This window comes from Oncorhynchus clarkii, chromosome 5, assembly GCF_045791955.1.
Source record: "Oncorhynchus clarkii lewisi isolate Uvic-CL-2024 chromosome 5, UVic_Ocla_1.0, whole genome shotgun sequence".
NCBI lineage: Eukaryota > Metazoa > Chordata > Actinopteri > Salmoniformes > Salmonidae > Oncorhynchus > Oncorhynchus clarkii.
Window position 1 is genome coordinate 33,303,093 of NC_092151.1, and position 17,251 is coordinate 33,320,343.

Sequence of the window (17,251 nt, forward strand, 5' to 3'; positions counted from 1 at the left end):
TGACTGGTACTAATATAATCTATAAATCATTCGTAAAGTATTCTGACTTCCTTTTTCCACATTTTGTTACCTTACAAACCTAAGCTAAAATTGATTAAATTAATTTTTCCCCCTCATCAATCTACACACAATACCACATAATGACAAAGTAAAAAAAGGTTAAGAAATATTTACAAATGTATTCAAAATAAAAACAAAAATACCTCATTTGCATAAGTATTTAGACCCTTTGCTATGAGATTTGAAATTGAGCTCAGATGCATCCTGTTTCCATTGATCAGCCTTGAGATCCCCATCCAACCTGACAGAGCTTGGGAGAATCTGCAGAGAAGAATGGGAGAAACTCCCCCAAATACAGGTGTGCCAAGGTTGTAGCGTCATACCCAGGAAGACGAGGCTGTAATCACTGCCTAATGTGCATCAACAAAGTACTGAGCAAAGGGTCTGAATACTTTAGTGCTACGTTTTGTTTGTTTTTTCAATAAAATGAGCAAAAATTTCAGAAAGTCTGTTTTTGCTTTGTCATTATTGGGTATTTTGTGTAGATTGATTGAGGGGGTTAAACACAATAATACATTTTAGAATAAATAAGGCTGTAACGTAACAAAATGTGGAACAAGTGAAGGTGAACTGTGCTGTTTCACATAAGTTCTGAACCTACATACATTTTAAGGACGCAGTAAATTTGACATGAGTTATCTTGTTGTTTTTAGTCACCCCCTTTCAGCTCCACTCAACCCCTCCCATCTATCTCTGAACACCATCCAGTTTTGATTTCTATTGAACATATATTTATCAACTGTGCTGTTTCACAAAAGTTCTGAATCTTTCTATTCTCATAGTTTCTACAGATTGTAAATTAAAGATAATACTTAAGCAAAAATATTTATTATATTATTGATCGATTTACTATGACTTTTCAAATCACCCAGCAGTGCTATTTGCAGAGTTAGCTCCAGGTAAATGTTGCAATTCTTCATCTATTCCTGAACATGCAATCAAAAACAAGCTCCATATGGACAGTACCAAAACAAATGATCTAATGATTCTGTCTCTTCGTAGAAAAATCTGCAGAGCTGGGATGGTTGCATCCCCATATATAACATTCTATTGGTTGCAATAATTTAAAATGTATCAGTTCATGAACCACAATTTTGCAATCTTTATTGAGCATAATAAATTGCATGGACTCACTCTGTGTGCAATAATAGTGTTTAACATGATTTATGAACGACTACCTCATCTCTGTACTCCACACATACAGATAATTGTAAAGTCCCTCAGTAAAGCAGTGAATTTCAAAACAGAGTCAACCACACTTTTAAAAACCCATGAATATCCCTTTGAGTATGGTGAAATCATTAATTGCACTTCAGATGGCGTATCAATACACCCAGTCACTACACAGATACAGGTGTCCTTCCTAACTCAGTTGTCGGAGAGGAAGGAAACAACTCAGGGATTTCACCATGAGGCCAATGGTGACTTTAAAACAGAGTTTATTGGCTGTGATATCAGGAAACTTAGGATGGATCAACAACATTGTAGTTACTCCACAATAATAAGCTAAATGACAGAGAGAAAAGCCGGCACAGAACAACAATATTCCACAACATGCATCCTGTTTGCAATAAGGCACTAAAGTAAAACTGCTAAAAATGTGGCAAAGACATGAACTTTATGTACTGAAAACAAAGTGTTATAATTTGTGGCAAATCCAACATCACTGAGTACCACTCTTCATATTTTCAAGCATGATGGTGGCTGCATCATGTTATGGGTATGCTTGTCATCGGCAAGGACTATGCAGTTTATGATAAAAATAAATGGAATAGAGCAAAGCACAGGCAGAATCCAAGAGGAAAACCTGGTTCAGGCTACTTTCAAACAGACTCTGGGCGACAAATTCACCGGAGTTGCTTACCAAGACGACATCGAATGTTCCTGAGTGGCCTAGTTACAGTTCTCTTTAAAAATCGGCTCGAAATTCTATAGCAAGATTTGAAAATGGCTGTCTAGCAATGAACAACAACCAACTTGACAAAGTTTGAAGAATTTTAAGAAAGTTAAATATTCTACAATCCAGGTGTGGGAAGGTTTCATAATAAATTCTTGTAGAACTTCTATTATTCAAAAACATAAAATACCGTCAACTTGAAAAACATTGTGATCTGATATTTTGGCCACATCGCCCAGCCCTATATGTATTTGCTGTTGATTATTCAATGTTGTCTTTTTTTACACTAGAAAAGCCGGGCCTCTAGCCATCACATTCTGAGCCAATTCCCAGTTGTTTAAGCGTCAACATTCTAATAAATCCTTTGGTTGTGTTTATGAAGGTCACAGAATACGAAAAAAATCTAAGAATACAATAGGATCTTCATTAGTTTGTTACTGTAGGCTATGTAAAAAATAAAAAAAACATGCTAAACTACACAACTCAAGTGTTAATCCATTATTTTGGCAGGTCTTAAACATTATGAACCTAACACACTGACCATACACATGTTATTCAATTGTTGCATCCAAACTGCTCATGAGCCTAGCCAGGCGCTAAAATAGAACTTGGGTCTACTCGTGACGCGCTGCACATCCTGCCTCTCCCATCTCCTCATTGGTTTTTAGGAGCATATACCCACATGGGTGATTGAAAGATGAACTGAGGTTCACACTCCAGTACAGTTGGTGGTGGTAATGCACCTTAAAATTGGTTGCTAACCACTACAAAGTCCAAAGAAGAAGACTGAAGGAGGAGAGATTACTAGAAACTAACTCGGTTTACCATTTTATCTGTTGATTAATTGTCAGAGGAACTTTTGCATTTCAGGTAAAATAACAACCCAATGTTTATATCCCAGGACAAATTAGCTAGCAACAGCAAGCTAGCTAGCTAAATTGCCACGAATGTTTAATGCTTTACGACATGTCCCCAAATCAATATAGTTGGTTCAGAGGTCTTTTTCATATTTCTACCTGCGGTCCTGATCACGTCAGGTGTGGATGGACATAAACAACATATGTGCGCGCCTGGTGTAGTCAGCTGGTAAGAAAATAACAGAATAGCATATTTTAAGTTTTATTATGTTACAAGTCTGCACTTCCTTGCCTATATGCAGCCGTGAGTGCTCAGGTGTTGAATACATGGAACCGCAGTCATCTTTGGAAAAAGTTACATTTTGAAATAGAGCTCATTTGCTAAATGTTTTGAGTTGTTTGGCAAAAGCAGTTATTTTAAAAACCTTATAATATGCTCTTTCTGATATGTAATATAAATAAATGTCTGGCCTGCATGAACCTAGGATTAGAAAAAAGTTATTATTTTGGTAAGCTCCATTCCCTTTGTCAATTTCACACGCTGCTCTGTTCCCTCAGTGTCTTCATTCACAATTGAAAATATTGTCACCCATCAGACTATTGTCAATTGAAACCTGTCTTTAGGCTACATATATGAGTGAAATTAGTTTCAATATAGTTTTGAGCAGCCATTATCAGATGGGCAGCCAACTGTCGGGTGAAGGAAGGGGTAATGACACGTCCTCCTAAAACTGGTTATAACAAACTGATCATGATGAAGGAAAAATGTATACAGTAGAGTATTACAATATTATTGTGTACAATATTATAGTCTATAACTCCAAATAGATTGTAAAAAAATATTTGTAAAATAAAATTTACACGGCAGTTAACGTTAGCTAGCACTAGTCGGCTGTACCTGTGCAAAAACTCCGGTATTTCTCATTCTCTAGCTTTATATAAAAAAAATTAAATGCTGAGACATGTTTGGCATAACTGAAACTTAAGTCGATCTCAGATCGATTGTCTGGAGCCAAGTTAACCTCCCCTTTCATGTAAATAAATAAAAGTAATGACCATCGTGATTTTAGGAAAAGAGGATGATTTTGTACATGTATTAAACTGCGAGTTTGACCAATTCCATCCATTTGCATATTGGAAATAAAACAAACAAAAAATCACGTTTTTACAGTAACAGTATTTTTGCCTTTATATTTAAGTATCATGAGCTGGGCTTAGATTTGCATTAAGGCCAACCTTTTCTAGAGAATCGTGATTTTTTCAATAAGTACCATTATTTTATTACAACCTATTTTTTATTTTATTTTTTACTCAGAGAACTTGAGGGGCAAATAAAATAGCCCGCTGGCTGAATTTGGCTCACGGGCCACCAGTTGACAACCCCTGACCACCTTCACCCCTCAATCCAAGACCCATCTACATTTATTTTTAACAGTTTTATCAAATGACAGTTATGTCTGCACTGGCTTATACCATCAAGGCCTCCATTGCACCACATAGGGCTACTTTTCCATCAACAGTCTACATCCAAATCACAAAACATCCAAATAAATTGAAAACTGAAATTATAGCCACAGAAATAATTTCAGTTTGTAACAAAACAAGCAATTCATAGTGTACAGAATCATTGTACAATCTAAAAATCGCTGTGAAATATATTTTCAATAACAAAAAAATATTGTATTTTCAGTTGTTTGAAGCTGGTGGATGAAACAAAGTAAAACACTCAAGCGCAAGTGTTATCCACTAGTTTCCACAACCACCAAGTCTCCACATGTTGCGGGGAAATGGGATGCAGGGAAGGGGGAAAGTCTGACAGGGTCATAGTACCTCCCGACCCCTCCTGTCTCAGCCTCCAGTATTTATGCTGCAATAGTTTGTGTCGGTGGGCTAGGGTCAGTCTGTTATATCTGGAGTATTTCTCCCATCTTATCCAGTGTCCTGTGTGAATTTAAGTGTGCTCTCTCTAATTCTCTGTCTCCCTCCCCTCCCGGAGGACCTCAGCCCTGGGATCATGCCTCAGGACTACCTGGCCTGATGACTCCTTGCTGTCCCCAGTCCACCTGGTCATGCTGCTGCTCCAGTTTTAACTGTTCTGTCTGTGGCTATGGAACCCTGACCTGTTCACTGGACGTAGTACCTTGTCCCAAACCTCTCTCTACCGCACCTGCTGTCTCTAATTCTGAATGATCGGCTATGAAAAGCCAACTGACATTACGCCTGAGGTGCTGACCTGTTGCACCCTCTACAACCACTGTGATTATTATTATCGGACCCTGCTGGTCATATATGAACATTTGAACATCTTGAACATGTTCTGTTATAATCTCCACCCGGCACAGCCAGAAGACTGGTCACCCCTCAGAGCCTGGTTCTTCTCTACGTTTCTTCCTAGGTTCTGGCTGATATAAAAAGGGCTTTATAAATACATTGATTGATTGTTTGTTTGTTTGTTTATATTCAGCTTAAGTGTTGTTGCAATTCACCTAGCTTCCACATGGGTGAGACATTCTACATGTAGCATCTTCAACTGAATTTACTATTTCATAACATTACATGGCAAAAATAGTAGCACTGGAAAGTTACATCCTGAGTGATAAAGTATATGCTTTGAATGACTTTACCCGTAGCTACACACTGCAGTTTGAGTTGATCGCTGCAGTGGTGCACATTATAGAGTGTTAATTCCGTTCATCTGAACAGCGGAGTGTCAGCAACAATAATGCATGTCTTTTCAGTGCTCACACCATAACAGAGAAAATAAAATACTTGAGAATAATTTCTTAGCCTAATACAGAAGCATGTCTGTTCTATGTCATCTCCAAACCAGCCCCCTTATTCTATATTTCTGAGAATAACCTCCCCATCCTGCCTCTTACCGAGCTGACGTCCCAGATCTTTAGAGTCTTGTCGTCAGATGCTGAAACCAGGAGGTTGGAGTCTGAGGACCAGGCGACATCTGAGATCCCCTGCAGATGACAAGTGAAAGGGCAACTTGGTTTGTGCCACACTAGAGGCATATCCATACAAATATATATAGAAATGGAAGCTTGAACTCACAAGTTTGTGTCCCGATATTGTTTTCTCAAACTTTCCATCGTAAGCTCCCCAAATTTTTATCAGTTTGTCAGCAGCTGTAAAACATATTTCAAGACAGGTTACATAAGCATTTTCTATTGAAATATAGTGCTTTCATTAGGGATGGGCATTTGAAATATTTTCACCACTAGAATAATGTTTAGTTTTTTTGGGATATCCCGATAGCCAAAATACATGTGTTTTTTGTGAAACGTTCTTAAAAACCTGGGCACTTGCTGCACAACTAGGGAAAGACACCAGCCGCTGCCCTTCCCCCACCCTGCTGCAGTAGCAAACAGAGCAGCACTATGTGAGACAGGAGGGAGAGAGAAAGTAGCCATATTTGCACTAGTCAGACAATATTCTTGCTGCCATAGCATGTCATACTATCTGGTTAGTGATGGAATATCCGTTACATACAGCACCTTCAGAAAGTATTCCCACCCCCTTGACTTTTTCCACATTTTGTTGTGTTAAAAAGTAGGATTACAATGGATTTCATTGGGGGTTTTTGTCAAGGGGTGTGAATACTCTGAAGGAACTGTACATGCAAGCACCAATGTCCATCAAATCACACTCACAAATCTTACATGCACTGTGCTCCATATATATACACCCCTCTTTCTTCCTTGTGTTTGGTGAGAAAGCAAACATCAAAAGGATATAGGCAACAGGTATGACAACATTGAATGTATATATTGAACAAATATATTTTTAAAAACACAGGTACACCTTGTGCTGGGGACAACAAAAGGACACTAAAATGCGAAGTTTATCTTGATTAGATAAGTATTCAACCCAAAGTCAATGCATGTTAGAATCACCTTTTGCAGCAATTACAGCTGTGACTTTTTCTGAGTAAGTCTAAGAGCTTTGCACAATATTTGAAGAACAGTATTATTTTCACAATTCTTCAAGCTTTGTCAAGTTGGTTGTTGATCATTGCGAGACACCAATTTAAGTCTTGCCTTAGATTTTAACACAATTAGTTTTTTTAAAAGGTTATTGTCCTGCTTAAAGGTGAATTTGTCACCCAGTATGTTGGAAAGCAGACAACGAGGTTATCCTCTAGGATTTTGCCTGTGCTTAGCTCTATTCCGTTCCCATTTATCCTAAACTCACTAGTCTTTGCCATTGACAAGCATACCCATAACATGATGCAGCCACCACCATGCTTGGAAATATTTAGAGTGGTACACAATGACATGTTATGTTTGCCCCAAACATAACTTTATGACCTGAATATAAAGCTAACTTCTTTGCCACACTATTTTGGAGTGCCTTACTGCAAACAGGATGCATGTTTTGGAATAGTTTCATTCTGTGCAGGCTTCTTTCTTGTCACTGTCAATTAGGTTATTTTTGGGGAGTAACTACAATGTTGTTGATCCATCCATAGGAGAAAACTATCACTGCAATTAAACTCTAAATTTTAAAATAACCATTGACCTCAGTGAAATCCCTAAGCGGTTTCCTTCCTCTCCGGCAACTAATTTAGGAAGAAGGATGCCTGTATCTTTGTAGTGACTGGGTGTATTGATACACCATCTAAAGTGTAATTAATAATTTCACCATGCTCAAAGGGATATTTAATGTTTACTTTTTTTACCCATCTACCAATAGGTGCCCTTCTTTGCGAGGCATTGGAATACCTCCTTGGTCGGTGGTTGAATCTGTGTTTGATTCACTGCTCGACTGAGGGACTTTGCAGATAATTGTATGTGTGGGGTACAGAGATGAGGTAGTCATTCAGAAACCTTGTTAAACACTATTGTGCACACAGAGTGAGTCCATGCAACGTATTATGTGCCCTGTTAAGAACATTTGTACTCCTGACATTATTTAGGCTTGACATAAGGGGTTGAATACTTGTTGACTCAAGACATTTCAGCTTTTCATTTTTAATTAATTTGTAAACATTTATATAAACATAATTCCACTTTGATATGATGGGGTATTGTGTGTAGGTGAGTGATAAATATCAATGTAATATTTTTTTTTATTCAGGTTGTAACAACAAAATCTGAAGGGGTGTGAATACTTTCTGAAGGCACTGTATCGCGATATTATATAAACTCCAAGTGTCGATTTGCATTTTTAAAAGGTAGCGATGTTGGCGCTAGTCGCCCACACCTGCGCCAAAACTATGGTATTTCTTTTGTTCTCCATCTTTTTAAATTGTTTGAGCCAACATGTTTCCAGCAATTTCCATGAATGATCAAGACTCATTTTCTCATGCTCTCTCGTCTCTCTGCAGCAGACATATAGTGAGCAATATGTTTGGAACATCAAATCGCAATACAATCGTGAGAATACATATCGGCACCCAAATATTGTAATTAAATTATATTGTCCATGGCAATTCCCAGCCCTATATCTGGTAGTGCCTGTTTTGACTGCCTCAAATCGACGTAAAGAAGCTAGCTATGCTAACCAGCTAAGTTAGCCAACTAGCAAGGCTAACTGAGGCGGTTTTGCTGCGCTCTCCATCCTTGTCTACATCAACTCCATTCAAGTTTAACAACAGCCAACCTGTTGGTTGCTCGTTGTAGCCTACTGCTTCTCATTAAGGTAACTTAATTCCGTAGTTTTAATTCCATTTTGCACTGATTCGAAATATCCCACTTCACTTGCTAGGCTACATATGGAGCCTCTGATTGTAGTTCAGCTTTGATCGCCTGACACGTTTCACACCTGCGCAGGCTACACGTGTCGTTTTTATGCAGTGCCCGTCAAAACAAACGGTCAAGATTTGGTTTATTAAATTAATGTCAAATGTCATGATAGGCTATAGACTTGTATGGCGCAAAGACAAAGCCTTTTCTTTGTTATAAGGCCTATAATTATTATTTTTAAATTAATACTCTCGTAAGTAATGGAATACTAAAGTCTGTTTGGATATTCGATTTGAAATTCTCTGGTACTTTGGTATACTTTTTAGCCCGTAGTTCTGAAAGTATCGCTCGTGAGCCAAAAAGCAAAATTGCATACTAAATCACATATGTGCAGATTTGTGCACCACGTCATTGTTCGCTCTCTGGAACTTGAATTGCTAGGGGGGCGGCGCAGCATATCTTCCATAAAAACTGTCACTTTCAAACTAGGGATTTCATGTCTAATTTAGTTAAAACAGTAATTCTGCTCATAGATTATGCATGTACAGTATGAACTACACATCCAGCCCAAAGCAGGAGGTTTAAAGTCGCCAAAGTTCCGGAGCATGTCTAACTGTGCCTTCCTCTAGTTATCATGCAAGAGTTATCAGATCATTTACATTGAAAGAACATTGCATTTACTTAAATGTTATACATTTTATTCTACAACAACATGTACATGCAAAGTTACAAGCCTAATAGCAGTATTCGGTAAACCTACTGTTCTAAGCCCACCTAAAGCACTCATCATAAAAACTTACATGAACTGGCGAGCCACTCTCCACTGGGACTGAACTTGACAGACGAAACTGCTTTTGTGTGGCCGGCTAAGGTGAATTTCAGGGTGTAGTTGGGCTTGACTGGTGCCGACTAAATAAGGGAAGTAAACATTTGGAACAGGAAAGCAGTTCAGTTGATATCTGTAGAAGCATTTAAGGCAATTATCTGTTAAAAAAAAAAAAAGAATCAGACACTATGTAAATAGCAGAGACAAAGGACAATCTGGCTACATGGTATCTTTAAGTATCAAGTGACAGAGGTTTCATCAACGCAGGTCCCAGCGAACCATTGGGGTAGTAGCCTATCTGTACAAATCCATAGGAAAAACATTTGAATGGTAATAAGGCTAGCCATTGTCTTCCGTCAGATTGAATCATTCTAACGTGACATGCAGTTACCAGGAGCCATACCTGCAGACAGCTGTCACGCTATCTGGCAACAATGAGGGCAAGCATGAACCCATACCTTACTCTGGCTGGCAGATGCAGATGACGTTTTAGTGGCCTCAGTTTCTGGTTTCTTCTCCTCTGTTGCCATGGTGATAGTGATGGAGCCGAGTGGGATTGGTTCGTGAAAGCACGTGGGACAACCAGACTGCAAAAGAGAGCAGAAAGGAATGTTCATTATGCCAAGATGTAGCCGACTAAACTCAATTCCATGCTGAAGGAAGTTTCTGATGAAGTCCAACTGAGTTGAGCTGAAATCAGGCTTTGTGGAACTCAGCTCTGACCACGTCGATTCTCCAAAGGTCAATACTTCAACAACAAAAACTTCTTATGAAACGCTTAACTTGTACCCATGTTTGTCCTCTCTGTAGGTGTGCCTTTGTTTGCTGAAATCAATACTTATTAATAAAACCTTAACCAATTAACCAGACTGTTTCTTTGTTGAGATTCAATTGACACATGCGCATTTGTGCTGAGTTGCCATCTTAGAGGAACAGCAATGAGCAAACAGTTGGTGGTTGTATTTGATAAACATTTAATGAAAAAGTATGGATTTCAGCAAAGAAAGGCATACAACTAGAGAGGACAGTTTTTTTAATGTATTGACCTTGGGCAAATCTATGTCGTCAGAGAAGAATTCAACAAAGCCTGGTCTCTGCTAAACTCCGTTGGTGGAGTTAATCAGACATTTCATTCACCATGGAGTTCACCATGGGTTGTCACTAGTTACCACAGCCAAAGTCAGAAGACCCATCTACTCGACCAATCAGATGAGGGAGTGTGCATATTATGTTTTTTAGAAAAAGCCTAATTTTCGGCCTCCCGGATGGCGCAGTGGTCTAAGGCACTGCATCACAGTGCTAGCTGTGCCACCAGAGATTCTGGGTTCGAGCCCAGGCTCTGTCACAGCCGGCCGCGGCCGGGAGGTCCATGGGGCGACGCACAATTGGCCCAGCACAATTGGCCCATTCTATTTGATAGAGCAACGTCGTTAGTTCCCTACAAGCCTATCATTCCAATAGTAATATATCATATTCATGATCTTTGGCAGGAAAAAAACTCAGATGGGAGAGTAAAAGTCTCCCATGAAATGGTGTTCTGTTTCAAGTTGTGGGCACAAAGAAGTATAAATAGTGCCTTCAGTGGAAAGACAGACAAAAGCCAAAAAGAAATATGCATCTGAAACTAACAATAAGGCAGTAAATTCAAAGACGGAGCACTTTTTACAACATTCATTTCATTTTAATAATGTTGAAGTACTAAGTAACAATGGAATGTTCTTTAATAAAACTGAAGAATGTGGTACTTTAAAACAGGTGTCCTAACTCTGTGGTCACTAAAGATCCCATGGCACTTATTGCAAGAGTATGTAATGAGGAGTACCATTTCATATGTAATGTGTATATCAAACTGTATTCCTACCATGTAATACTGTGCATAAAAATATAAGAATAAATGTACAGTTGAAGTCGGAAGTTTACATACACCTTAGCCAAATACATTTAAACTCAGTTTTTCCACAATTCCTGACATTTAATCCAAGTAAAAATTCCCTGTCTTAGGTCAGTTAGGATCACCACTTTATTTTAAGAATGTGAAATGTCAGAATAATAGTGGAGAGAATGATTTCATCACATTCCCAGTGGGTCAGAAGTTTACATGCTCCCAAATACTAATTGAGTGTATTTCCTTTAAATTGTTTAACTTGGATCTAAAGTGTTGGGTAGCCTTCCACAAGGTTCCCACAATAAATTGGGTGAATTTTGACCCATTCCTCCTGACAGAGCTGGTGTAACTGAGTCAGGTTTGTAGGCCTCCTTGCTCGCACACGCTTTTTCAGTTCTGCCCACAACATTTCTATGGGATTGAGGTCAGGGCTTTGTGATGGCCACTCCAATACCTTGACTTTGTTGTCCTTAAGCCGTTTTGCCACAACTTTGGAAGTATGCTTGGGGTCATTGTCCATTTGGAAGACCCATTTGCGACCAAGCTTTAACTTCCTGACTGATGTCTTGAGATGTTGCTTCAATATATCCACATAATTTTCCTGCCTCGTTATGCCATCTATTTTGTGAAGTGCATCAGTCCCTCCTGCAGCAAAGCACCCCCACAACATGATGCTGCCAGTCCAGTGCTTCAAGGTTGGGATGATGTTCTTCAGCGTTCAAGCCTCCCCCTTTTTCCTCCAAACATAACAATGGTCATTATGGCCAAACAGTTAGATTTTGTTTCATCAGACCAGAGGGCATTTCTCCAAAAAGTATGATCTTTGTCCCCATGTGCCGTTGCAAACCGTAGTCTGGCATTTTTATGGCAGTTTTGGAGCAGTGGCTTCTTCCTTGCTGAGCGGCCTTTCAGGTTATGTCGATATAGGACTCGTTTTACTGTGGATATAGATGCTTTTGTACCGGTTTTCTCCAGCATCTTCACAAGGTCCTTTGCTGTAGTTCTGGGATTGATTTGCACTTTTCGCACCGAAGTACGTTCTTCTCTAGGAGAGAACGCTCTCCTTCCTGAGCGGTATGATGGCTGCGTGGGCCCATGGTGTTTATACTTGCATACTATTGTTTGTACAGATGAAAGTGGTACTTTAAGGCATTTGGAAATTGCTCCCAAGGACGAACCAGACTTGTGGAGGTCTACAATTGTTTTTCTGAGGTGTTGGTTGATTTCTTTTGATTTTCCCATGTCAAGCAAAGAGGCACTGAGTTTGAAGGTAGGCCTTGAAATACATCCACATGTACACCTCCAATTGACTCAAATGATGTCAATTAGCCCATCAGAAGATTGAAATGCCATCATTTTCTAAGCTGTTTAAAGGCAGTCAACTTAGTGTATGTAAACTTTTGGACCCACTGAAATTGTGATACAGTGAATTATCAGTGAAAAAAATGATGTGTCATGCACAAAGTAGATGTCCTAACTGACTTGCCAAAACTATAGTTTGTTAACAAGAAATATTTGGAGTGGTTGAAAAACGAGTTAATGACTCCAACCCTAAGTATGTAAACTTCAGACTCCAACTGTACATGTAACAAAAAAACGGAAATGTAAAACAAAGTTACATTTGTCCTCCGAAGAGGGGGTGGGTGGGCCAATTAAATAAATAGCAGGTAAAAAGCTTTGCGTGTCTAGAAAAAAAGTGCCATGTAAGTCCAAAGGTGTACTGCAAGTCTATTTTAAGTTAAATAAAGGCCTTTAAGTTCCTATGTGCCAAATAAGGTAACAGGGTTGAAGTTTCTTAAAATCTGCCAAAAATCTTCCAATTTAATAAATAAATGTGAAACTGTACATTTTACTTGTGGATTACGAAAATAATCTCCAAAATCATGTAGCAATTTGTTTGTCTTCATGCCGTTTTAAAAACAAATGCAGACATTGGAGAAAACCTATTTACGGTTAAGACACGTAACTATGATTAAGGGCAAACATCATAAACTGAGTTAGAATAAGACATCTGATTACCATTTTGCATTTGGAAAGGTTGGTTTTATTATAGCTAACAAATAACCAAATCATTGATGATCACTAGATAATAGAAATCCATTTGAGTTTCTCAAAATGCATACTACCGTGCTCCGAGCACACAAATTGGAACACGGAGGGCACTTCTCCAATGCGTACTCGTTTGCATGCTTCAAAATATGTACATCGATACAAGCTCCAACAGAAAGTATAAAAAGAAATGACGCAACCACGTAAAAATGACACATAATCTATTGAAATCAATGGCAGACATTATTTGCGCAGATCAAGAGAAAACACACTTCTGACTTCAGAATGAAATGTTGAATATTCACATCTCAAATGTTGCGTGACTAAAATATTTTATCTTGATATGTTAACAATTACAGTACCAGTCAAAAGTTAGGACACACCTACTCATTCCAGGGTTTTTCTTTATTTTCACTATTTTCTACATCAACTGGTAAATCCCAAGATATCCCTGCAGAACATGTATTTGCGTCCCTACTGGATGGAAACTACAAGTGTAATGGCTGTGCTCAATACAATGGAACTTATAAATGTACAGTGCCTTGCAAAAGTATTCGGCCCCCTTGAACTTTGCGACCTTTTGCCACATTTCAGGCTTCAAACATAAAGATATAAAACTGTATTTTTTTGTGAAGAATCAACAACAAGTGGGACACAATCATGAAGTGGAATGACATTTATTGGATATTTCAAACTTTTTTAACAAATCAAAAACTGATAAATTGGGCGTGCAAAATTATTCAGCCCCCTTAAGTTAATACTTTGTAGCGCCACCTTTTGCTGCGAGCTGTAAGTCGCTTGGGGTATTTCTCTATCAGTTTTGCACATCGAGAGACTGACATTTTTTCCCAAATCCTCCTTGCAAAACAGCTCGAGCTCAGTGAGGTTGGATGGAAAGCATTTGTGAACAGCAGTTTTCAGTTCTTTCCACAGATTCTCGATTGGATTCAGGTCTGGACTTTGACTTGGCCATTCTAACACCTGGATATGTTTATTTTTGAACCATTCCATTGTAGATTTTGCTTTATGTTTTGGATCATTGTCTTGTTGGAAGACAAATCTCCGTCCCAGTCTCAGGTCTTTTGCAGACTCCATCAGGTTTTCTTCCAGAATGGTCCTGTATTTGGCTCCATCCATCTTCCCATCAATTTTAACCATCTTCCCTGTCCCTGCTGAAGAAAAGCAGGCCCAAACCATGATGCTGCCACCACCATGTTTGACAGTGGGGATCGTGTGTTCAGCTGTGTTGCTTTTACGCCAAACATAACGTTTTGCCTTGTTGCCAAAAAGTTCAATTTTGGTTTCATCTGACCAGAGCACCTTCTTCCACATGTTTGGTGAGTCTCCCAGGTGGCTTGTGGCAAACTTTAAACAACACTTTTTATGGATATCTTTAAGAAATGGCTTTCTTCTTGCCACTCTTCCATAAAGGCCAGATTTGTGCAATATACGATTGTTGTCCTATGGACAGAGTCTCCCACCTCAGCTGTAGATCTCTGCAGTTCATCCAGAGTGATCATGGGCCTCTTGGCTGCATCTCTGATCAGTCTTCTCCTTGTATGAGCTGAAAGTTTAGAGGGACGGCCAGGTCTTGGTAGATTTGCAGTGGTCTGATACTCCTTCCATTTCAATATTATCGCTTGCACAGTGCTCCTTGGGATGTTTAAAGCTTGGGAAATCTTTTTGTATCCAAATCCGGCTTTAAACTTCTTCACAACAGTATCTCGGACCTGCCTGGTGTGTTCCTTGTTCTTCATGATGCTCTCTGCGCTTTTAACGGACCTCTGAGACTATCACAGTGCAGGTGCATTTATACGGAGACTTGATTACACACAGGTGGATTGTATTTATCATCATTAGTCATTTAGGTCAACATTGGATCATTCAGAGATCCTCACTGAACTTCTGGAGAGAGTTTGCTGCACTGAAAGTAAAGGGGCTGAATAATTTTGTGTAACGGATGTGAAACGGCTAGCTTAGTTAGCGTGGGCGCTAAATAGCGTTTCAATCAGTGACGTCACTTGCTCTGAGACCTTGAAGTAGTAGTTCCCCTTGCTCTGCAAGGGCCGCGGCTTTTGTGGAGCGATGGGTAACGATGCTTCGTGGGTGACTGCTGTTGATGTGTGCAGAAGGTCCCTGGTTCGCACCCGGGTATGGGCGAGGGGACGGTTTAAAATTATACTGTTACATTTGCACGCCCAATTTTTCAGTTTTTGATTTGTTAAAAAAGTTTGAAATATCCAATAAATGTCGTTCCACTTCATGATTGTGTCCCACTTGTTGTTGATTCTTCACAAAAAAATATAGTTTTATATCTTTATGTTTGAAACCTGAAATGTGGCAAAAGGTCGCAAAGTTCAAGGGGGCCGAATACTTTCGCAAGGCACTGTAGATCCTTCGAAACAGCCCCAAACAGGAAAACAGATCCCAATCAAAAGGTTTTATCACGTGCTGCACTAAGGCAGTTATTTATCTTATAACTCGTCCTTGTGGTATAACTGATGTGGGTAAAACAAAGCACGAAACAAAAGGACGTATCTCAGAGCATCGTAGCACCATTAGGTGCAAAAACTCGACTTACCCAGTTGCGGCCCACTTTTTGGGAGAAAAGCACTCGATTTTGTCTCTACGTTATATTGGCATCGAACATGTCACCCTCCCTAGGAGACGGGGTGACCTCGACAATTTATTGTTAAAACGAGAGGCTGCTTTGGATCTTTAATTTAAAAGACCCTTACTCCCTTCGGTCTCAACGTAGACTTAGATCTGAAGCCATTCTTGTGATTTTGCTATTGTAAATGTCCGTGCTTCTACACCTGCATTGCTTGCTGTTTGGGGTTTTAGGCTGGGTTTCTGTACAGCACTTTGAGATATCAGCTGATGTACGAAGGGCTATATAAATAAATTTGATTTGATTTGTAGGCTTATGTAGCCAAATTGTATCTATGATCGTACGCTATCCATTTATGTTTCCTGTATGCTATTTTAATATATGAGAATTAACCAATGATATCAGGCCACACCCGGCCATGATTACAGACACGTGTGTCTTTAGACACTATATAAATGAGTCATCCCGCAGTGTTTGTCATTATATCCTGATGAAGACAGCTTGTCTGTTGAAAAATAAATACATAAATATTTTTGCATCTGAGCTCCTAGAGTGTGCGGCTCTCCTTAATAATAATATTGAAGACTTTAAAACTATGAAATAACACATATGGAATCACGTACTAACCAAAACAGTGTTAAACAAATCTCTTCAAAGTAGCCAGACCTTCATGTCTTAAAGTAATAAATATATATATAAGAAAACGTGGTCGGTGAATACACTCGGAGCATGAGAACACAGATAGAATAATAAGACAGATATTTCACTGGATGGTATAAATGTGAAGCATTGAACTACGTTTTGTAGACGGATTTTTTTTATCGCGTTTCCACTCACTACCAAATATGGTAGATGGAAAAGGGTATGGAAGATGGATTTGGGGAACATTCTGCCAATCTTCTCATGAATTAAATATTTGATATACAGTTTTCTGTTTCCAAAACTATAATCTGTTATGAACAGAGTGGACTAGGTTTTGTAGACTGTTTTTTTTTGTTATTGCGTTGTTTATAAAGTGCAAAAAAACTAAATGGGGTAATTGCACACGCGCACTTCACATAGGCGTTCCCTAACGCAAATATGGAAATTATGCTAGGACACGCCAACAGGATCTCGCTAGCTCGTGCTTGGCTCTGCCCATCTCATTGCTTGGTCTGCCCACTATGACTAATTTGTTCCCATTGGAAACGACAGGCTGTGGCATCTTTTGGTTTAGTTGTAAAAATATTTGAGCATGTGGAACACTGTAGCGTGCATATTGAGAAACACCCCATGTCCCTCATCTGCATACACGCCCTCATCTGATTGGTCGTTTCCCTACGAACCGTAAACCGGTATACGCATCGTCACACTCCAGCTGATTGGTCGAGTAG

At 39.1% G+C, this 17,251-nt stretch overlaps 1 protein-coding gene across 2 annotated transcripts in view; it reads right to left on the reverse strand.

Moving 5' to 3' along the window:
- Positions 1 to 17,251, reverse strand: part of LOC139408680 (WD repeat-containing protein 5) — a 31,681-nt gene that overhangs the window by 13,536 nt on the left and 894 nt on the right. For both annotated transcript variants that reach the window (XR_011634313.1, XM_071152867.1), the window contains exons 2-5: positions 9,792 to 9,920; positions 9,308 to 9,416; positions 5,875 to 5,948; positions 5,694 to 5,783 (exon numbers count right to left, since the gene is read on the reverse strand). Coding sequence is in view for 1 of the 2 variants with exons in the window: in XM_071152867.1 (XP_071008968.1) it covers positions 5,694 to 5,783; positions 5,875 to 5,948; positions 9,308 to 9,416; positions 9,792 to 9,863 (345 nt within the window). In the remaining variant the exon portion in view is untranslated. The remainder of the gene's footprint in view (positions 1 to 5,693; positions 5,784 to 5,874; positions 5,949 to 9,307; positions 9,417 to 9,791; positions 9,921 to 17,251) is intronic.